Genomic DNA, 22,387 nt, shown 5'->3' with positions numbered 1-22,387 from the left:
GAAAACAAAATTTCTTTTTTTTTAATAGTCACAGTATGATCAGTGGGGTTTAAAACGCGTATTTCCGCTGAGAAAAATTTGTTTTTTCATTATGGTACTTTTTATACTTATCTACACAGTGAGCTCCGTTTGGCATCACTGTACGTTTGCCCCTTTGGGTTTTCGTGAAGATTTTCCTACGTATAAAAAAAAAAATGTGGTAAACGCTAAATGATCGGGCCAATGTTCAAGCCACTAAATGTTTGGGTCCCATATACACTACATACGTAATATCAGTATTTCTAAATACGCTAGTATTAAAATCGGCTGTGTACCTGTAGCATATTGCTAAATTTTGAATTTTAATGTGTTGCAGAGGAATTGAATATTAGACAAGTAATGTGGGTGTATCGGTTCCACTATATTTAATGCATGTAGATTTAGGGTTTTAATAATTATTTAGTCTAATAAACAATTAAAAAATATATGACCATACAAACTTTGGAATCTCGGTAATAAATAAAGTCGTTTTCTTTTGTTCCAAGCGTGTTTTAATCTTGTTTTTATTCTTTTTGTTAGGGGCATGTTATTCATGAATAGTTCTGGCTTTTCTCCTATAGGGGCATGCATGTAGCTAACCGCTAACCATAGGTATATACCTATCCTGCATACTACATATTATAGGTAGTATATACTAATATTTTGTATAGGAATACGTGATTTTTGTATTGAATCAGGTGTATGAAGCCTTTTGTTGTATCTTACTTTCTTTGTTTCTGATTGTCATAAGTAACGATTAAACGTTAAATATACATTTACAATAAACGCATGTACGTGTACTTGATATAAGTACGTATGAAATAAAGACAAGAGTGAATAAAAAGCGATTTGTGTAATGTCTCAAGCGTTTACGGCAGATTCATTTCAAAATGCTTTAAATATTGTACATTTGAAATTGATGTCGTGTGTACGAATTTTTTCTAGAAATTAGTATACAATTGAAATTAACCTAAAAGTACAAGGAAAATACAGGAGAGTTTTAAATATACATTTTTGATAAAGTATACTGTTCAAGATGACTGTCTTCAAAATTTCCAGATTTATTCAACATGTGAGGTTTGTGATTTTATTGTTGATGTCATTTAATTCTGTAATGTCTAAAATAATTAACGTATTTTAGAAGAAACTCTTACGAATGTTGTACAGATATGTATACAAAAGGGTTTCTCAAGATTTCAATAAAACAAAAATTCTTAAGAAGATATGCCTCAAATGTAAATACAACGCAACATAAAGTTAATCCTTGGTATTCGTTCGTAAAATGGGAATGGAGCATTCCTACTGGAGTTGGAATATCATTGTTAGCAATATTGCAATGGAGACATTTGAAAAAGTATCCACGTACAAGAGAAGACACCAATATATATGAGCCAATCAATGTTTTTGCGGTATAAATTTATTACAATAGCAAATTAAATATTGATATTATAATCTGATGTAATGTAGGTAAGGAAACCATATATGTAATTAGAATTAAATATTTAGTTAAATTTTTTGCATAGGTAAAATGTTACTATTATCTGCCATTAAGAATAATAAGTAGAATATGGGGCTGGATAGCAAGTTTGGAATTACCAGTTGTTTTGAGACCAACTTTATATGGATTTTATGCCAAGACTTTTGATGCCAATTTAGATGAAATTGATTTGAGTCTATCAGATTTTCCAAGTCTTGTTGATTTTTTTGTCAGACCTCTTAAACCTGATGCAAGACCTATTGATTGTCATACAAATATAGTACGTGCTCATTATTTGGATAGGTTGTAAATAAGTATTGTAAATGTGGTAATATTTATGTATAAATTGATTACAGGTTTCTCCATCTGATGGAACTGTATTACATTTTGGACCAGTAACATCATGTCGTGTGGAACAAGTGAAGGGTATAACTTACAATCTTAGACATTTCTTAGGTGATATTCCCTCTGATCAACCACAAAAATTTACAAAAGAAGATGACGATACTTATGTAAAATCTCTTTTGAAAAATCCAGTAAATCAACTTTATCAATTAGTAGTTTATTTAGCTCCAGGAGATTATCATAGATTTCATAGTCCAACTGATTGGGAAATAGAGTTTCGCAGACACTTTCAAGGTATACCTTATCTTTATTTGCCTCTATAAATTTATCTTATATGGTGATTCTTCTACCTGGAAACAATGGAATATTTCGTGAGGGTTTAAAGTTATAAAAAAAGTGTTCTTACAAAAATTGTTTGATATAGACAGGGACATTGAATGGTATAAGTAATTTTCCTACAGGTATAGTGGTATGAGAGATATCAAAGTCAAATTGCTTTTTTTTAAATGGGACTCTGCATTTAAAATCTTACGAATACATTTTAAATCCACGCGAAATATTCCATAGTTTCGACTGGTGTATAACTTGGGCAAATTAAAATTTTTTTTAGGAAAACTGTTGAGTGTAAATCCAAAAATAGCCCAATATTTACCAAATTTATTCTCGTTAAACGAACGTGTGGTGTATATTGGAAAGTGGGCTGGCGGTTTTATGGCATACACTGCTGTTGGAGCCACGAATGTGGGCTCCATAAAAGTTTACTGTGATAGAGATCTACAAACAAATACCATTAAGTGGCCTGAAGCAAAACACTGGAAAGATGCTAATTTAGGTTGTGCACGTATTAGTAAGGGAGAATTATTTGGTGAATTTAGAATGGGGTCTACTGTCGTGTTGTTATTCGAAGGCCCAAAAGACTTCAAATTTTGCATAAATGTTGGACAAACAATAAAAATGGGTCAAGCTTTTACCGAGTGTGCTGTTGAAACTAAAAAAATACAACATTCATTGTGACAATTAATAACTCTTGTCGCGCTTGATTGGAAATACGTATGGAGAATAAATACATAACTCTTGGAAAATAATTCACCAATCTTATTCATTAATGATGAAATTTGTAAAAGATTTATCCTTGATGATATTGTTGTTACTTTAAATATGACTTTGGCGTGAACACGATTGCAACGAGTAATAAAATGCAAATTTCAAATAAACGACTAAATTTTTTAAAATTTGAATGCTTTAAAATTTTTATAAAGTTTATAAATATAAAGAAAGTAAATGGATCATTATAGATAGTTATCATTTGATGTTTGAAGAATCGTAATTATTTTTATCAGAATTGTACATAAGGACACAATTATCTAGCATCTAAAGTTCAACGACCACCACTATTAACTTGTAACATTTGTCTGGCATGAACATCTGACTCCTAATTAAGGTGATTCTCTGTAAACATGTGTCAAAAATGTTATCCTACAATGTACATTGATTTGTGTGTGTATATCACTTAATTTTTTAAACCTAATAAGGATAATTTTGCATATGGACCTGACATTGTGAGACAAATAAGAAAAATAAATTATATTTATGCTAAAAGATTTTAGCAATAATTACCTTGATACCTTTACGCTACTCGTGTTATTTAAAAGCATTTTAAAATAATAAAGATGTGAATAATTTTTCTATTCCACGGCACGTGTTCCATAAATATAAATATTATACACATTTTCGTATAATGTACATATTTAAATTATCATTTATTAACGTTTAAAGTTCCGCGGTAGTTATTTTCTAATCCGGCGGACTGCCACACGTGTCGTCTCTCCTTCCGTGCTTGACGAAGAAGATGGGACTTCCCCGTCCTTACGCGGAACAAGCAGTTGTTTCCTAGGGTGGCGTGATGGTCTACTCCCTAGATCTGCATGTCGCATGGTGACCGGTGACGGTACTACAGCTTGGTCAGAAACCCGCGCTGCATATTGGCAGAGATGCCAGAAAAGCACCGTCGGGCAGTGATCCCAGAAAAGCACCGTCGGGTGCATACTCGTCGCACATGCTAGATACGCGTACGTGAGCTCGTGGAGTTTCGGAAAGACGACAAAGGCAAACTGACGCATGCCCTCTTTCTCGATTCTCCGAAGCTGCCCGAAGTAATTTCGGACCGTCTTGTGGGAGTCGAGAGAGGAAGGCTCATTTGCTCTCGCTCATTTGTTCTCGCACTTGAACAACTGAAATTCGACCTCACGTCGACGGCATACGATTGCAAGTCTCGACTGGCCGGGTATTTTTTATTTTCCGACCTATGTATGTAGACGAACATAAGCAAGATACTATAATGAAAAAAATTTTGTGAATTTTTTCTTACGGAAATACACGTTTTAAGACCCCCTGATCATATTTGAATTATTGAAAAAAAATAAATTCATTTTTATTATTCCTATATATGAACGTACATATGTATATCATTTCAGATATCATTTCTGATACATCTGGCAACGTATAACCATTACTGCTGGCTACTGCTAGCCTCTCGCAGCCTCTGCTGCCTTCTGCTGGCCTCTGCTAACCTCTGCCAGTATGTGCGGGCATCCGCTGGCCTCCGCTGGCCTCTGCTGACCACAGCTGACCACACTTGATACTTCCAACAACGTATAACGATTACAACTTGCCACTGCTTGCCCCTGCTGGTCTTTGCTTGCCACTCCTTGCCACTGCTGGCATCCGCTGGCCTCCGCTGGCCTCTGCTGACCACTGCTGACCACCACCGATGCTTCCGACAACGTGTGACGATTACTACATGTTACTGCTTGCCCCTGCTGGTCTCTGCTTGCCTCTGCAAGCCTCTGCTGACCCCTGCTGACCCCTGCTGACCCTTGTTAACAACTTCTGCCATGATATATATGTATTAAAACATTGTATAATGTAAATCTATGGCAATAAATCATATAATTACAAAGAATTCTATGTGTTCTCATCATTTTTTACCTTTCTTTTCCTCTCCAAATCATTACCTTAGTTATAAGACTCCCTGAAACTCCTTGGTTTCCCTGAACCCACTAGGAAGTCCTGGAACACCTCGGAAGTCCTGAAACTCAGAAATTTGCTAAAAATTCAGGGTTTCCAAGAATTTTCGGCGTTTCCAAGAAATTTCAGGATTTCCCAGTTGTTTCAGGACATTCCAGCTGTTTCAGCTCTATCTCGACGTTTGACATCGGCCCCAACTGTGCCATCTGCGGGAGTAACTAGGGAGTTACTTTATGCTCCCTACATTGGTAATGGTCAGCTGGCTGTTGTTGATCATCAGATTGGACTATGTAGGCTGGTTTGAGCATATCAATGGAGATTGTCTTGTCCGCTCCCTTGATTTTGATGACATAGGCCTTGTCATCGACCCGCTTAACAATCTCATGTGGACCGGTGTATGGCTGCTCAAGTGGCTTCTTGATGGAGTCAACTCTTTTGAACACGTGGCTGCATGTAGCGAGGTCATTAAGTATGAACAACCTGGGCTTGGTGTGATGTGCCGTGGGAGTCGGGTTGACAGCTTGCATGCGTTGCCGTAGCTTCCTAACGAAGGCTTGGGGGTCCGCTGGAATACTGTCTGAAACGAAGAAGTCACCAGGTATTCGCAGTGACGTACCAAAAAGCATTTCAGCCGGAGATGCTTTCAGGTTCTCCTTGTAGGTGGTGCGAAGACCAAGAAGTACGGTTGGTAGCATGTCAGGATAAGGTGTTTGAGAGTTGCACATGAGAGCGGCCTTCAGCGTGCAGTGCCACCGCTCCACCATCCCCGTGGACTGCGGATGGTATGATGTGGTCCTGATGCGTTTGATGCCCAGTAGCTGAGCGAGGGATGAGAAAAGGCTTGACTCAAATTGAAGTCCCTGGTCCGTGGTGATGGTGAGCGTCGTTCCAAATTGACAAATCCATTGAACGTAAAAAGCAGATGCGACTGTATCTGCCGACATGTTGGTCAGTGGGATAGCAAGTGGCCATCTGCTAAACCTGTCGATGATAGTTAAGCAATATCGAAGATCTCCAACCTTCGGAAGTTCGATGAGATCCAAATGGATGTGGTCGAATCTGTTGTCCGGAACGTCTATGTGATTCGGCGGAAGGCGATTGTGACGATGTACCTTGGATCGTTGGCACGGAATCATGGTCTGGTCCACAGCAGTGCGTCCCTCTTGATTCCTGGCCAGACGAATTTCCCACGCAATTGTTTCGCGATGGCTCTTCCACTGGGGCGAGACAGGCCATGTATAACGTCGAAAGCATCGCGTCGAATGGAGGCTGGTATGTACGGCCTGACCACACCGCCTAAGATATCACAATAAACGTCGTGTCCCTCGATATTTAAGCGGTGCAGAGCCAGTGATGTTCTTAACTTTTTTTTTTTTGTACGTGGGGAAATCCTCATGGACACCCCGAGGCCCCAAGTAGGGGGGGCTCGGGGTAGTGCCGGACTCTTACCGGCTAAAACCCCACGGCGACCGTCCTCCGGCGCTGCGGCGGGGGACCGGGAACTCTAATGAGACATCACAGAGTCCCCCGCCGCGCCTTGCCTGTCGAGGCTCATCCCGGGAGGAAGGACGATATGTCCATTCCTCCCCTGATTTCTCCGCCGCGGACGCCAGGTCACCCGACGCCCGCGACCGCGGAGCTACCTTCGGTGCTAGGGCCCCTCGCACCGAGCACCTGCAGCCCCCAGTGGCGGCCCGTCAACCTTCAGGCCACCGACGTAGTGGTCGGAGAATGCAGACGGGCCGCCCCACTTCTGGAGGTCTCTCCGGACCTCAAGGCCGTTGGAGGGGGCCAGGAGGCGAAGTATGCCTGCTCGCGCCCCCACTCGGCGGCCTCCTTCAGGTTCTGTCGCTGGCCACCATCTTTCCTACTATGGTGGCCAGCGAGAGATTCCTTCCCAACTTCTTGTTCCAGGACATGGCGCTCATCTGCCCACGCTGGGCAGACTGCCAGCGTGTGCTGCGCTGTGTCCTGGGGTCCACCACAATGGTGGCACCCCGCTGTCGCCTCCTTCCCGATTCGACACAGGTACTCACCAAAGCAACCTTGCCCGGTGAGTACTCGTCTTATCCTGTAGGACAGCCTACCCAGTTTGCCCTGCTACTCTTGCCAATGTGGCAGGACTGCACCAACGGACCCTTGCGTGGCTTCAGCCCGAATCATCTGCTGGAACCACATAAATACAACGGTCCGTTGAGCATGGCGCCTCGTCTCCTCGACCGCTTGCCTCCTCTCCTCTGGCGGTCTCCCAGCCTCCTGGAGCTCCCTGGAGTGCCGGTAAACTTGCCGGTTTCTCCAAGCTAGGAGTTCCAGGGGCGGGAGACACGCCAGGGTAGTCAGACTCCACCTCGGGCCCCCCGATACTCGGGAGAAGGCGGCCTATAGCGACAGCCGCGCTCTCCACCCGGGGGGCTAAGCGGTCGAAATGTTCGACGAAGCGCCACCGGCTGTCGAGGATCAGGCCCAGATACTTCATCTGGGCCTTCACCTCAACGTAGGTTGTCCCAACTCGGATCCGCAGGCCGGCCGGTGGCACCCCACGGGGGCCAAGTCTTTGAAAGTACATGGCCTCCGTTTTCTGGGGCGCCACGTCTAGGCCCAACCTGCGGATTTCGGCAACGACAGGGGCTCTCTGCCCCTTAGCCGCGCGTCCTTGCCTAGGTGGGCAGACTACCCAGACGGTGCCTCGTGGGTCTCCGCGGTATATCCACGTACAGTGGGCACACCGGGGTCGCCGCGCCACACTGCTTGGCGCGGTGGTCGGAGGAGCTGCACTTGTAGCTTATTTATCGACTTCCGTCATCTAGCGTTGAAGATAACGAACTATTCCATGACAAATTTGAGCATTTTAGCACCAGAGGGTTTCAGGTTGTGAGTTTATGCTTACTTGATGCACGTGGTTCGTTTCCACGTATGATGCGCGTGCGTTCGTAGGCCCACCCCTACGACCACGGATATTAATATTCGAAATAACTGAACACGTGTATGTAACAACAACAACAATAACGAGTATTCTTTATTCACGCTAGGCGTACAAGTCTTTGTCTAGCAACAGGAGTTTTTACTCTGTATCTTTTTGAGGTGCTTCTTCGCGACGTTCTTACCAAGCAGTGACTTGAGCGTCCTTGCATTTTTGGGAGGACGCGCTTTCGCCCTGCTGCGCTGCGCGCGCAGCCTTACGGCGGATTCGCACTTGACGGGAAACTGCTCCCCTATACTCTTGTGCGGACGAGACCATAAGTCTCGACCCCACAAGGTCGAAAAATAAGCGCCATCTATCGTCGAAAATAACGAACTATTCCACGACAAACTGGGGCTTTTTGCCGTAGATAACTGTGCAAATCATGTACCACCGATGGATCACACTTTCTTTAACTTATGCAGAGGAAGCATCACGGACAAAGTAAACGGACATGCAGTCACTTATGTAGACATTACTGTAGTTATTATAATAATAATAAGCTTTAGACACTGTTTATTAATTAAACTGAAGTACATATAATCTCAAGTTAATGAGTATTATGCTTGATGTGTTGTGAAACCGTGTATTTACTCAAAGAAACGTAGAGAGTAGGAATACGTGTTGCAGTGTCAAGCATGGGTTACCGGTGTCTTCAGGAATAATTATACAGTGTTTATTAATTAGACTGACGTACATATAGTCTCAAGTTAATGTGTATTACGCTTGACGGGATGTGAAACCGTGTATTTGCTCAAAGAAACGTAGAAACTAGGAATATGTGTTGCATTGTCAAGCTTAGGTTGGGAGTATGTTCTGACAGGAATAGGACTGTTTCTAGACAATTTTAGACCTTCGGCGTTAATTGCGATGCATTTATAAGTGATCTAAATTACTGAGTACTCTATTGTTGCATTAACAAATACGGTACACGATTTGGAATCTCGACTGGCCAGGCATTTTTACTTTCCGACCTATGCAGGCTCACATAAGCATAGTATCATAATGAAAAAACAATTTTGTGAAATTTTTTTTACGGGAATACACGTTTTAAGACTCCCCGATCATATTTTAATTATTGAAAAAAAAGAAATTTTTTTTTATTATTCTTATGTATAAGTGTACATATGTATATTATTTCAGATATCGCTTCTGATATATCTGGTAACGTATAACGATTACTACTAGCTATTGACAGCCTCTTCCAGCCTCTGCTGGCTTCTGTTGGCCTCTGCTGACCACTGCTTATATTTTTGACAACATACATATAACGATTATCACTAACTTCTACCACAGACGAGATATATGAATAGACCTTTCACCTTATGGACTTTCGCGGCCGAATCTGACTGCCATACCGACCTGAAAATTCGGAGCTGATTTTAGCGGCCTCTTCTCATGGATGGCGGTCAGTTGAGAAACTAGGCACTGAATTAGTATTGATGGGCAGTCAGCTGAGTGTGTGCGTAAATACATGTGAGTTGATTATGGGAGGGATTGAAAAAGACAGTGCAGTATTATCAGACGGCAGACCCGTGCCCAAAGGGAGCTGCCCCACCACTTACACACACTAATGCCAACCTCCTTGTATATGAGTTCTGGCGTTTCGTATCTCTTCGAGGATTCGAGAAAGGCGGCGAATGTCAGTCTATCCTTCTTGCTCTTAACACAGCCGAAATTCGATCTCGCATAATCTCGAGCCGAGATTCTCGACTGCCCAGGCATTTTTGACTTTCCGACCTATGTAGGCGTATACAATGTATAAGCAAAATACCATAATGAAACAGAAATTTTTTTTACGGAAATACACGTTTTAGGACCCCTTGATCATATTTTAACTATTAAAAAAAAGACATTTTTTTACTATGCTTATGAACGTGCGTTCATATATTTATACTATTAATACTATTGGGTCTAAACAACCGAATAAATTTCACTGTAATTTTAAATTTTTAAATCTGAAAATATTTGAGAATACTGTCCTATTTGTCCTCTTTGTTTAGCAATTTAAAAAAACGCTGACTCATTAAAATCAATCATATGAAAATGAATGGAAGTTGACACCGCCCCTACTGAAAATAAAGGACTGGAAAATTTTTGTTCTTCCAATGAAGGAAACTCTTTTACTTAATCTTAATCGAAGGCGAAGGCAAAAAAGTCGATTTCGCCACGGCAACAATGGTTGGACGCGACGCGTGGACATTCCCCCGAAATAGGGGATCGGCTTTTGTTTTCCAGAAACGCTAGCGACAATGTATTTTCCAAGAGAGTCGAATGTAAGGACCACTGAAGGACGCTCAGTCTACGATACATTTATGACAGAGTTTTGGGATGCATGTGGCCTAAAGAGCGAATGAGACTAAACAGGCCTGGCAACGGGTGACGCGATAGCGGACGACCGCGTTGGGTCCCCAGGTAGCGCGTGTCGAGGCATTGATTGTTTATGAATAGAGAAAGAGTAGTTAAAAGAGGCAGACGACCTGACGTCGTACTGCTGGAAAAAATGAAGACTGTCCTGAAGGATCTGGCCACGGAGTGGGGAAGGCGTGGGACCTTCCGGTAAGAGCACTGTGAGGAACGGCACAGGACTTACCCCAGAACCGTCAAAGGCAAAATTTCTAACATACAGGCATGTCTCTATAAATTTCAAATCCATTAATCAATATGAATTTGTGATATCATGTCAGCCAATTTCGAAAATATGGTTTCGAGAAAAACTCATTTAAAATTTCTGGTATGATTATTAACCGTTGGGTACTCTTCCCTCTAAATGGTTATAACTTTGTTATTTTTACGAATTTTAATGAGTCTACGTTTATTATAATTGCTAAATGAAGAGGACGAGTTCCGAGTCAAAGATCAGTTGCGGGGTTTTAAAAAAGGACAGATTTGCAGTTTTGTTCTCATTAATGTTTGCAGCGTGTTTGCGAGGGATGTGTCCGATATATACATATGTATATAATCAATTCATTTTCCTTCAATAATTCTCCATTGCAAAAATTCTACAGTATTCTTACATTTTTTTATATTTTAAAATTTTCCCATGTTATTAGAAAGTAGATATACGACGTAAGTTATACAACTTATAGTTCCTAGCATGTATAACATGTATATGTGTATAACGCATGGTCGCTTCGTATGGAAAGTCAATGAATCTTCAAAAAGCGCCCAGGTCCGATGTCGAGAAATGTAAGGTCTGTCAGTCACGATGGCTTTTGTCGTTTACTGACGATTCGAACGGGTGGCGATGCCAGCAGGCTTGCTTTCGAGAAATGTAAGCGACGTCAGCGATGCAAGAGCGAGAAGGAAAGCGAGTATCAGCCTGTTCTTCTCGGCTCTTCCGAAACTCAACGAGCTCACGTACACGCAATTGGGCATAGTGTGCGAAAGTGAGGAATGAGAAGTTTCCGGGGCCCCGATGCACAGTCTGATTAAACTGATTTCGAGTCGCAAATACGTTTCTGCCGAGTTATTTTTTTAATAAATGATGTATTACAATTTAAAATAAAAAATAAAGAATTTGCGGTGTACGTATCAATGAAATATATCCTTAGGAATTTTAATAATCTTGAAATTTTTAAATACTCTTAATCGATTGATTTCTCCAATGAAATTAATCGATTAATGTCCAATGATAGACCCTACAGCTTTAATTCCGTTAAAAAATAATAAAATTTATGTAATTTTATTTTCTGTCTCACTTCCTCTTGTGTTAATTTCTGAATCTGTTGATAACGTTGCGAGTGACACGAAAATGGTAATGGGGTCCCGGGACCCCAGAAACTCCGGCCGAAAAATTACATTACGTGAAACGTCTATTCATATATCTCGTCTGTGGTTTTACCTATAGCAGTAATAAGGTAAAAAGTATGAGGTACAAGGTATGACTACATGTACTTTTCAATTTTTCTACAGGCCTTTGCTGGCCTCTGCTGATCGTTGCTGATCACCCCTGATACTTCTGACAACGTATAATGATTACTATTTGTTACTGCTTGCTCCTACTGGTCTCTGCATGCCTCTGCTGGCCCCTGCTGACCCTTCTTGACAACTTCTGACATGTTATACAGGGTGTTCGGCCACCTCTAGCAAAAATTTTAATGAGCGATAGTAGAGGCCAAAATAAGACGAAAATCAAGAATACCAATTTGTTGATGGAAGCTTCGTTAAAAAGTTATTAACGTTTAAAGTGCCGCCCTTACTGAATTTTTTTCTCGAAAATGCGCAAGATTTCGGGGGTATGTCTATTCACCAAAAATGACTGTAATTGAACCCTACAACCGAAAATAATTTTTCCACAACGATTTGCAATTTTTTAATTTTCTCGAATAATTTCACACCTTCTCTATTTTTTTTCTCGAAAGTGGGCAGGATTTCGTGAGTATGTCTAATGACAAAAACTGATTGTAATTGACCCCCGCAACCGAAAATAATTTTTCCACAACGATTTGCAATTTTTTTTCTCCGTTGAAAAATTTAGGCACCTAATTGGATTTTCAGTAAGGAATTTTTTTCTCGAAAGTGCGTACAATTTCGGAGGTATGTGTAATGATAAAAAATGATTGTAATTGATCCCCGCAATCGAAAATAATTTTTTTAGAACGATTTGAAAAATTTTTTTTCGCCGAAAAATTTCAGCACCTACTCGATTTTTTTTCTCGAAAGTAGATAGGATTTCGGAGGTATGTGTACTCACCAAAAATGATTGTAGTTGACCCCCGCAACCGAAAATAATTTTTCCAGAACGATTTGAAATTTTTGAATTTAATTGTTAATAACTTTTTAACGAAGCTTCCATCAACAAATTAGTATTCTTGATTTTCGTCTTATTTTGGCCTCTACTATCGCTCATTAAAATTTTTGCTAGAGGTGGCCGAACACCCTGTATATGTATTAAAGCTTTGTATAATGTAAATCTATGGCAATAAATGATATAATTTCAAAGAATTTTATGTATTCTCATCATTTTTACCTTTCTCTTCCTCTCCAAATCATTCCCTTAGTTATAAGAGACCGTTTTTTCATTTAAAACTGAAATCCCAAAAGTGCTCAGAACATATCCAAAATGCTGGTGACCCACTTTCGAAATTGGATCAAGGCCATCTGGATTTCCAAAGTGTTTGGCAAGCAAACAATTAATATTTTACTGATGAGAAGTCATAATTTAATGTTTTATAAAAAAAAATACTGATCGTTACATGGCAGTTATAAGCGTACCATTAATAAAAAATTATAATTAAATTTCACAAGTACGGTCGGAGACGATTGCAACACCGGCAGTTGGGGTCGGTTGTAATGTTTCAATCGACTCAAAATTAAAGAAGGACTAATACTTATAACGACTGTATACAAAGCATGGAACAAAATTTATATCGAATTGCAAGAAAATTTTATTGCAAAATACTATGCATATTAATATTATATTAATATGATAAATTTAGAATGCTACAGATTTATTTTTCGATCGATGTTCGCTAAAAGAGTTTCTTCGTCGTCGCAAGGGGGTTGGGATTGAGAAGGGGGCGGCGATGTAAAACAGAAAATTGTCAAAGCCGCCGTCGCGTGTCGGAATCGCGTTACACCTACGAGTCGTCGGCTCAGTAAGCGTCGCGACGCCCGTGGCGCACGTTGCCAATGTCCGTTCGTTCGGCGCTCCTCCGGGTGTGCGCGAAATTTGCAAAGTCGTGGTCATTCGATTCCGCGGATCGAGCAATTTGCCGCGCGATTTCCTTTCGGTCGTCGTTCTCATCGAAGATTCCTTACGCCTTTCTTTATCTTTTTGTCTCCTAAAGTACGATTATGATGCTAGATGAGTGCTGATGGACATTTTCGCGTGACCTTGTCCCTCAGGAGGGAACCGGTTGCCGGTCCAGTCTACTGCAAGATGGAAACATCGGCTAGGTTCCGTCAATTGAAGACGGTGAAACTGAGCTGCGAGGCTACCTATCGACTGGACATCAGCTTCAAACCACCCCAACTGTTGGAGTGAGTACAGCGAACGTAACGATACTTTATCCTTTTCCTTGGGTAAAATAACTTCTTACGGTCCCGTTCTTGCCCCTGTTTCACTTTATCTGATCCTTTTCGATTTGTTTCTGTCGCACGAAATTCTCGTCCCCTGTAGTTAGAATAAATTTGACATCTGATTTCCCTGGGAAAATAATTGCTTGGAGATCTGAAGGCCCGATTGCTGGTTGCTGTTTCTTTCATTCGCTACTCGCGCGTTGGTCATTATTTTTTTTTTATCTGATTGTGTGATTCGTTGCGAAAGCTTGTAGGTAATAATATTTGCAGCAGTCACGGCGAACGAGTCCTCGTGTCAGTAAAACGAATGTACGTGATCTAGTAGGTACCTAATCGTTGGCTACTACGAATTCTACTTACTACTTTATTATTTAATATACAGGGTGTTCGGCCACCCCTGGGAAAAATTTTAATGGGAGATTGTGGAGGCCAAAATAAGACGAAAATCAAGAATACCAATTTGTTGATGGAGGCATTGTTAAAAAGTTGTTAACGTTTAAAGTTCCGCCCGTACTGAATTTTTTTCTCGAAAATGGATAGGATTTCGGAGGTATGTGTATTCACCAAAAATGATTGTAATTGACCCCCACAACCGAAAATAATTTTACCAGAACGATTTGAAATTTTTTATTTTTTTTGTTAATAACTTTTTAACGAAGCCTCCATTAACAAATTGGTATTCTTGATTTTCGTCTTATTTTGGCCTCTAGAATCCCCCATTTAAATTTTTCCCAGGGGTGGCCGAACACTCTTTATATTTCTTTTATATAGAAAAATGTTAAATAACGAACAGAAATTCTTACAATAGTAACTGTATTCATTTTCAATATTTTTATAATAATACTGCGAATTTTTAGGCGTTTCTCAAATAGTGTCTCTGTTTATTTTTAATATTTTATGTTTTAATATAACGTCCGACAGGGATGTATTTTTCTATACGTACAATAGGATTTTCGAGCACAATACTTTTCCAGAATAGAGGGGGATAATTCTATAAAACGTTCTACAATATTACCGTGATATAACGTTTCAACTAAATGGGGTCTGAAATGAAAAACTGTTGAAAAAAAGAACTTTTTCCTGCTAACAGCTTTTGTCAATTTCAAGTTATTAACAGTGTGATATATATTCAGATTCATACCGAGATCTTACGGAATTATCCCAGGAACAAGAATATACGTTCAAGCCCCTGAAGATCGACCGTCCATCTTTCCTTCTACCATCACACTTTAATATAAAGCTAAGAAATATAAAGTATGATTATTCTGACCTCATAAAGCGTTATATGTTTCACGGACACGAGGAACGATCGTACTATCGGAAAAAAGTAAAACGACGCTAGGAGAGACGAGTTCCATACGGATAATCCTTATGAATTTATTGCACGCCCGGAAACGAAAAAGAAGAAAACGTTTCCTTGGACGCTATTGATGAATAATTATATGGGAAAGTCCTTCAAAACTACGTTCGCGATTTAAGGGGATGAAGTCAACGATAAGTCTCAATTTGCGGGTGATATTCGCTGAGGACTGAGGATTACGAGGTGTCGTCGTATAGGAATACTAATAGCCTTTTATAGCCCATTATACAGGAAATAATCGTCAATATACTGAACTCTCGTTTCGGTCTGCTCGACATTTGGCCCGATGAAATCTTTCGAGAAGTTTATACAAAAAACCACAGATCTACTGGAAAAGATACGCCCCTCATCTCTTAAAAATACAAAGACGAGCAATTTATCAGTAATTTTAATCCCATAAAAATACAGAGCCATGCGTATTAAATTTGTCTAACGATAAAAAAAAATTAACACATTCGTCTTTCGAGCAATGCTGAATGAATCTGGTAGGAAAATTAATTTCAGCGGTAAATACCAAAAATAGATGATACCAAAAAGTGTATGTAAACATAAACGGGCTGAAAACATGTCAAGAGGCGACGAATTAGGTTTTTTAGCGCACAGAACCGTCGGCTAGAGTGTGTTTGCTAAAACGTTCTCGCGAGGAATGTTTGTAACGAGAGTGTATTTACGAAATAAATATTTACGGACGGTCTTGAACACTCTTTCTGAAGAAGGCTTAGAACGCAAAGGGGAAACGCAAAGAATTAGAGTAAATTGAAGTCTAGCTTCGTCAAAAAGACATATATGTACATATGTAGTTATTATTGTCAGATCTTCAGCGAGGGACGAGTCTGGAACGGGTTAATGATGAATGCACAGATCTAAACGGAACACTATTAAACAATATTTATTAAACAAGTAATTAAATAAGTAATCAAGCAACGAACGAAAAACACATGTACGCGTAGCGCCGCCATATTGGACTCTGCTCGCACGCTACTCGCTTATCGCTTACTCGCTTATTGTACGATTTTACTTCTACCACAATTATAAGGTTACGAGACACTACGACGTGTGTAATAAAAGCGCGATTATGAGATTAAAGAATATATGAATGATCTTCGATACACTTTCCGAATGAGGTGTAGAATGCGGAGGGGAAACGCAAAGAATTAGAATAAATTAAAACCTATTCTAAACTATTTCGATTCTGTTTAGAAATATGAGCTTCTAGACATGTGACTGGTATTTTTATTTTTTTTTACAATAGAAACAAGAAAAAAATGGTTCGAGTAAATACTATTTAGTTTGATAAGAGTTACCCAAATAACAAAAGAATAATATCTTCTTTCATTAAAAACATTTGTTGCACGTGAAAATATTAATTCCAAGGGACCATTTAATTTAAAAAGGAAATGGAACCGGTATCTTTGTTAGTTTCTAAGAAAGCAGCTCATAACATTTTGTTTAGATTATTTAAAAATTGATGCTACGTACAGTTACATGCACAAGTCAACGTATGCACGATGACTGTAAACGCTCACAATGAAAGGTTAACAAAATATTAATAAACAGAGCAATAGGATTTAATATACACATCCGTTCATAAGTCACCGGACGCTTAATGAATATGAATTAATAAAAACGAATTAGCATAGCGAAATGATATACATTATAAAGTGAAATTAACGTTTATTCATTCATTACATTGTAAAATTAAGGAAACGTAACTTATATCCTATGTTATGAATTTTGCAAAAATGTTAGCGAACAATTAAAAATTTTCGTTTTATGAATGTATCAGTCTTGTTTGAAAACGATCGTTTAAATTAATGGTGGAATCCCTATCGATAATTGCTTCCCTAGTATTTTTTCATTAATATCATTCTAACCTTTCTGTAATATCTTTCATTTTTAAACAATGGAAATATTCAAGATTATGACTTAATGGCAATTCACGCATTGGATAAATGTTTGTTCTTTGATAGCATATTAAAATTAGAAATGTTTTCTAACGTATAATAAAAAATGTAACTATTCGATCGAATAAATGTAAATAAATCGTTGATTTTGTTTGCCTTTTATTATTCGAATAGCCAATCTTTGTCCAATGATTTCGACTTCGTGATGTTTGTATATTAAATATTTTAATACTTGCATAAAACGTAAATATTTAAGGTTCATTTAAATATTTTCTGCAGTCATACGCTTAATGCTTTTTCGAATTTTACAATCGAATTTATAGGAATAATAGTGAAGAACGTCGCAAAATTCTGAATCTCAAATTTTACTTTGTTGAATACTTTATGTTATAAGAAACACACGATCTAGAAATTGATTTTAATCAAAACCAGAATATAAAGACAAAAATATTCTGTCTTAATTTATAAGTTGTAATATTTATGGTTTATATTGGATATTCCAATATCGAAGACACACTCTTTATTGGAAGTAAAACAAAATGACGGAAAAATTGTACATCTATTTTTCCAGGAGATCTTTGCGAAAGTGTGGTTTTAATCTGTAAAATGGTAGGTTTAGTCGCGTAGCTTTTCCAAATTTTGGCAGACGTTTGTTTGAAATATTCTTTCGCGTATAATATTTGTACGCTCGTTTTCGCGTTCTAGCGTGAAAACATTTTCGAGAAAATGAGAAAGGGTGCGAGGTAAATGGAAGATTCAACCTTTAAAGTTATCCCAGGAAAATTGTTGCACGATTTCTTTTCACAAAGTTAGAATAGCCCAGACATTGATAACGTTTCGACCAAGTGTGCTTTATGACTAGCAGCGTACGTTTAGAAAAGGGGAAATAGTATCGATCGTTAAATGTAAAATTACCACACTGTTTCCTTAAAACGACAGTCTTTTTATTCCAATTTAGTCTACGATTATGCATTACGATATTGGATTGAAATTTCATCGAGGAAGATCGACAAGTCGATCGAAGTAATTCGCTACTCGAGTCGCACTGCGGTTGAAATAATAATTACGAACGGAACGTGATGTATCGTACCTTTGCAGTGAAAGACGTCGTTACAGCATAATAGACACGTCATGAGACGAACATGATCATGTACCGCTGGTTGAAATATCGACTAACGTTCTGCAGCGGCGCGGCGGTTCTCCTCAAGGCAGAAAATCAGGTGCTGTTCGCAACACGAACAGGAGCTAAAATTACTTGTTGGTAATTGCGATATGCAGACTGTTGCTGGGTAAACGGGGTTTCGTAAATATTAAATAATTACGCGCAATTCGCGAGGAAACGTTGCCGACGAACCGGGTTCTCTAACGAAGAACGCGACAGACTGTTTTCGTTTACGTTTAACGCGGCTCGTTATCCTTTGACCAGACTATTAAATGCATTATAGAAAATTGAAAAAATATCCGAGCATTTACACAGGCACGCGAAAGTATTCGAATGATGACTCATTTATAATTTAATATGAACGTAAGATCGTACAGTGTAACGATAGAATGTATAAAGTTTATCGAAATAAAATAACACGTAACAAAATTAGAAAGATCTTTATAGATTCTAAATTAAAAAGATCCATATTTCAAAAATCTAATGAAAATCTAGATGTCTATAGATATAAATAACGCATAAAAATTAAAATTCTCTATGGAAAACCGTCTTAGAACTAATAAGAGCAAAAGGTGGATCAACTTTGTACTGATCCATTGAATAGTAAAATTAATATTAAATGTATAATTCGAATATCTTTGTGTCTTATGATTTGTTAGATTTAATAGTCTTCCAAAGTTGAATACGTGTTATTTGGTTTCAATGAAATTTATACATTTTATCTTTTCATATTTTCTATACACAATACATACAACAGTTTTAAAACATCCACTATACTGTACGATAAGCGTCCATTTTCGAATACGTTCGTGTGTTTGTGTATATTCTCTGAAATACTCGTCAAGAATTCCGAGAGCACAGCCATACATCCAATTAATGAATCCATCACTGCATTATATTTGCTTGAATAATGAAACTATCAGGGATCTGAATATTGAAAAGCAATATCGGATTGACTGGAAAGGGAACAAAGGGAATTTTATGAAGGTTCAAACCAACTGGAACTGAAAGTGTATTTGATGTGTCACAGTATTGATGGTACAATCGAGAAGAAGGTGATTCTACATGGAAATAGAAATTGAAAATAATGAATAAAATGTCGACATTTGAGAATTCGTTTGTCAGAAAATCGATTTTAAAAATCAGAAGTAGTCAGAGTTGGTCAAATTTTATTTGCGTATAGCGAATACTAATTTTAGATTGATTCGTAAACCAACTTCTACGTACGTTTCGTTCATGAATTCATTTATAAACTGCAATCGATCAACGACTTTGTTTTAAACCAATATTCATATAAGGAAAGTTCTGGGTAACTGCTAGTTCACGAGCGAATCAAACATTTTTATTCGTTATTTGAGTATAAAATTTGCTCAACTTTGAGCGTAATAGACTCTGTTGAGTAGGGTACGAATTGGACTTTAGTATAAGCGAAAGCAGCGACAAATTTTCAAATTCAATTATGGACAAAGCCAGAAATAAAAAAATGTTCTCTTTGATTTTCGATTCTCTGGCACATCCTGTATAATAAGAAATTCTTCTTAGAAATTTAAAAGCACTCATTGAGTTTGAGTTTCTATTTATCATAAATGTATCACGTTTATTATTTTGTTTATTACTGGTAATGAGAGTTCGAAAGATTATTGAATATTATATCAAATATTAACATCTCGATTTCGAAATAAAATATTAATAGAAAGAACTCTATGTCTTTTTTTAAAGAAAAATATTACTTTTATTACAAACGAAAAATCTGTTGTTTCCGTTATTACTGGAAATATTGTTACGAAAGTATATTCTAAATATATTACTATTAAATGCAATGTATTATATTGTAATTCAATAAAGAAACAAAAAATATTAATACTGACCATTATCGTCGAGTAAAGATTTAAACGGGCACTGCAGATATCGTATGGATTATTTTATCAATTATGCGGCAATCAATGCAAAATTGACTTTCCTTTTCTATTTCTCGACGCACGCAAGTATTCTAAAAAATGTTTTACTCTTTATTTCGTGACTGCTAGTTCTATTCCATAAGAGAAAGCATTTCAAGCTAAGATCGATATCAAATTTTATCAAACATTATCATCCATTTTTTTCATTAAGAGTAAAAGAATAAATTAAGTAACTAGACAAAGAAATCAAAAGTCACTTTTTTAAATTTTTCAACTAAAACTATTTTCTATGTTTAATCATTTTTCGTCGATAACACGATATTAAAAGTAACGTAATTCACATTAACAATTATTTTCTTTTGGTCAAAATAGATATGCATAAAACTGCGGCAAAAATAGTGTTAGTTGGGCTGTTCTACAACATAGTAAAAAAGAAGTTGCCTTATGATCTCCATAGTTTCAACAATTTTATATATTTGAAATGAAAAATGAAAAAAGATTATTAATTAGGACGAGTTTGGTTATAGCAGGTACTAAAATAAAAGGGCAAAGTTGATAATTATAAAGATGGTAACACTTTCAAATTGAATTATAAGATTTTTTTATGTTTTTTATCACTGTCGCGAATCAAAAAGATACAAACTAGATTATTATTACACTTTCTTCGTTTTTAAAATTATCGTTGCGCTGTATACGGTGTATGAATTTTATAATATAATAACTAAGTCATTGAAAAAAAGTTTGTAAGCAAACAAAGTTTAAGAAGTAGCGAATAAAAAATTCTATCGATACAGAGCATAGCAATTACAACGTTTGAAAAATGTGCAAAGCACATGTTGTTTAAGAACAATTTACATGTATAAAGAACACGTTGCAATTATGTAACTCGAAAGAAATGTAGAATGACATTGAAGATAACTTTTAACGAAAGAACTATACCACGTTCCAGTTCCTAGGACTACTTTGTGAAGCATGCAGAAGCTTTTACAGTATTAGATATCTCATTGAGCGGTGCAGTCATTTGAGCAGATAATTCTCTAATTATCTTCAACAGCTTATTATCAAGACTGACACGTTACATATACACCTAATAATTCATTTAACATGTGACCTGTCACTGCACTTAACTGATCGAGTTTCTAATTAATTCTAGCATCGTTGTTCATGAATATATAGGATGGCCTATTTAAATACGAACACCTAAACATCAATGTTATTTATGGATATTTGGACCAGCGATTGTTTTACCGGGATATTTTGATATTTAAGACTCGAAAATTCTCGAATTTCTTACTTCTTGTTTCAGGTTCATGAATCCTGTTAAAAAATTCTCGAGGATTTGCAAAATAATATAATTCTTCTTTAAATACAAATTACGAATGAATTTCTTCATTTTATATTTAATTATATTAATATTGACAGAATATAATATTCTGATTTCATCAACATTACAAAGAGATTAGAAGAGTCAGTCATTTTCTAATTTAAATACTAAGAAATAACCTATTAATTCTTCTATATCAACAACATTCTAAAACTAGAAATTAAGAATGAAGGGGCACGTTAAATGAGGAACCAAATACGATTTTCGTTAAATAAATTGTATCAAAGTTGAACTGTTTTTCTCCAAATAATATTAAAACACAAATTAATTATCAAATTGTTGTTTCGGTGTAAATATTCAAGAAATGTGTTGACATTGATTTTATGCAAAAGTAATGCATTTTTCATCATTTATAAATTTGAAGTTACGTTGTTTCTTATATCATAAATATTAATTTTTTTACTCAAAGCTCACCAGTCATACTTAATTGGTTTTTCGTTTACTATAGACTTGGATAATACCTATGATATACGTATAAGATTTTCTAAATTTTTCAAGATTGCGAAACATTTTATTCGGGAATCGGCAACTTGAAACTGTGTCTGGTAATTGTTCTCTCGTGAAACGGTAATGGAAAAATCTCAAGAATACTTGAGACGAGATTCCCGAGCACAATGATTAATTTATACAGATTAATTCTTCTTTCTTAACAAGGCACACGAATTTTTAATAATGCATATGCTTTATTCAAGTAGACTGTCGTCAACTTCAAGTTGAACCGTTCCATTGTAGCACAGAAAATTTGTTTAATCATTTCTTTATGTTTTACAATCAAAATACTTCATGAAGCACTCGTTTCTCGAACACATTCTTCCAATACCCTTATATG

General features: G+C 37.4%; 2 protein-coding genes across 5 annotated transcripts in view; both read left to right on the top strand.

The window, feature by feature from the left end:
• The first annotated feature begins 701 nt into the window (after window positions 1-701).
• LOC122403267 (phosphatidylserine decarboxylase proenzyme, mitochondrial) lies at window positions 702-3,396 on the top strand. Of its 4 annotated transcripts, none has more exons than XM_043406695.1 (5): window positions 702-1,095; window positions 1,163-1,427; window positions 1,542-1,775; window positions 1,852-2,134; window positions 2,451-3,396. In XM_043406695.1, the coding sequence occupies exons 1-5, from the start codon at window positions 1,055-1,057 to the stop codon at window positions 2,852-2,854; spliced, it is 1,227 nt and encodes a 408-aa protein (XP_043262630.1). In that variant the 5' UTR covers window positions 702-1,054; the 3' UTR covers window positions 2,855-3,396. The 4 variants fall into 4 exon arrangements, with proteins under 4 accessions (XP_043262630.1, XP_043262632.1, XP_043262631.1 ...); XM_043406697.1 differs by having other exon boundaries at window positions 704-1,090; window positions 1,160-1,427; XM_043406696.1 differs by having other exon boundaries at window positions 704-1,095; window positions 1,186-1,427.
• A 10,046-nt stretch (window positions 3,397-13,442) lies between these two features.
• Window positions 13,443-22,387, top strand: part of LOC122403291 (CB1 cannabinoid receptor-interacting protein 1-like) — a 28,096-nt gene continuing 19,151 nt past the window's right edge. Inside the window, exon 1 of the mRNA XM_043406733.1 lies at window positions 13,443-13,811. Within this exon, the coding sequence (XP_043262668.1) occupies window positions 13,636-13,811 (176 nt within the window). The 5' untranslated portion in view covers window positions 13,443-13,635. The remainder of the gene's footprint in view (window positions 13,812-22,387) is intronic.

This window comes from Colletes gigas, unplaced genomic scaffold (assembly GCF_013123115.1).
Source record: "Colletes gigas isolate AHSC1104 unplaced genomic scaffold, ASM1312311v1 Colletes_gigas_Sc00048, whole genome shotgun sequence".
Classification (NCBI taxonomy): domain Eukaryota; kingdom Metazoa; phylum Arthropoda; class Insecta; order Hymenoptera; family Colletidae; genus Colletes; species Colletes gigas.
The sequence above is the reverse complement of the archived record's forward strand: the minus strand, read 5'-3'. Positions and strand labels throughout refer to the sequence as shown.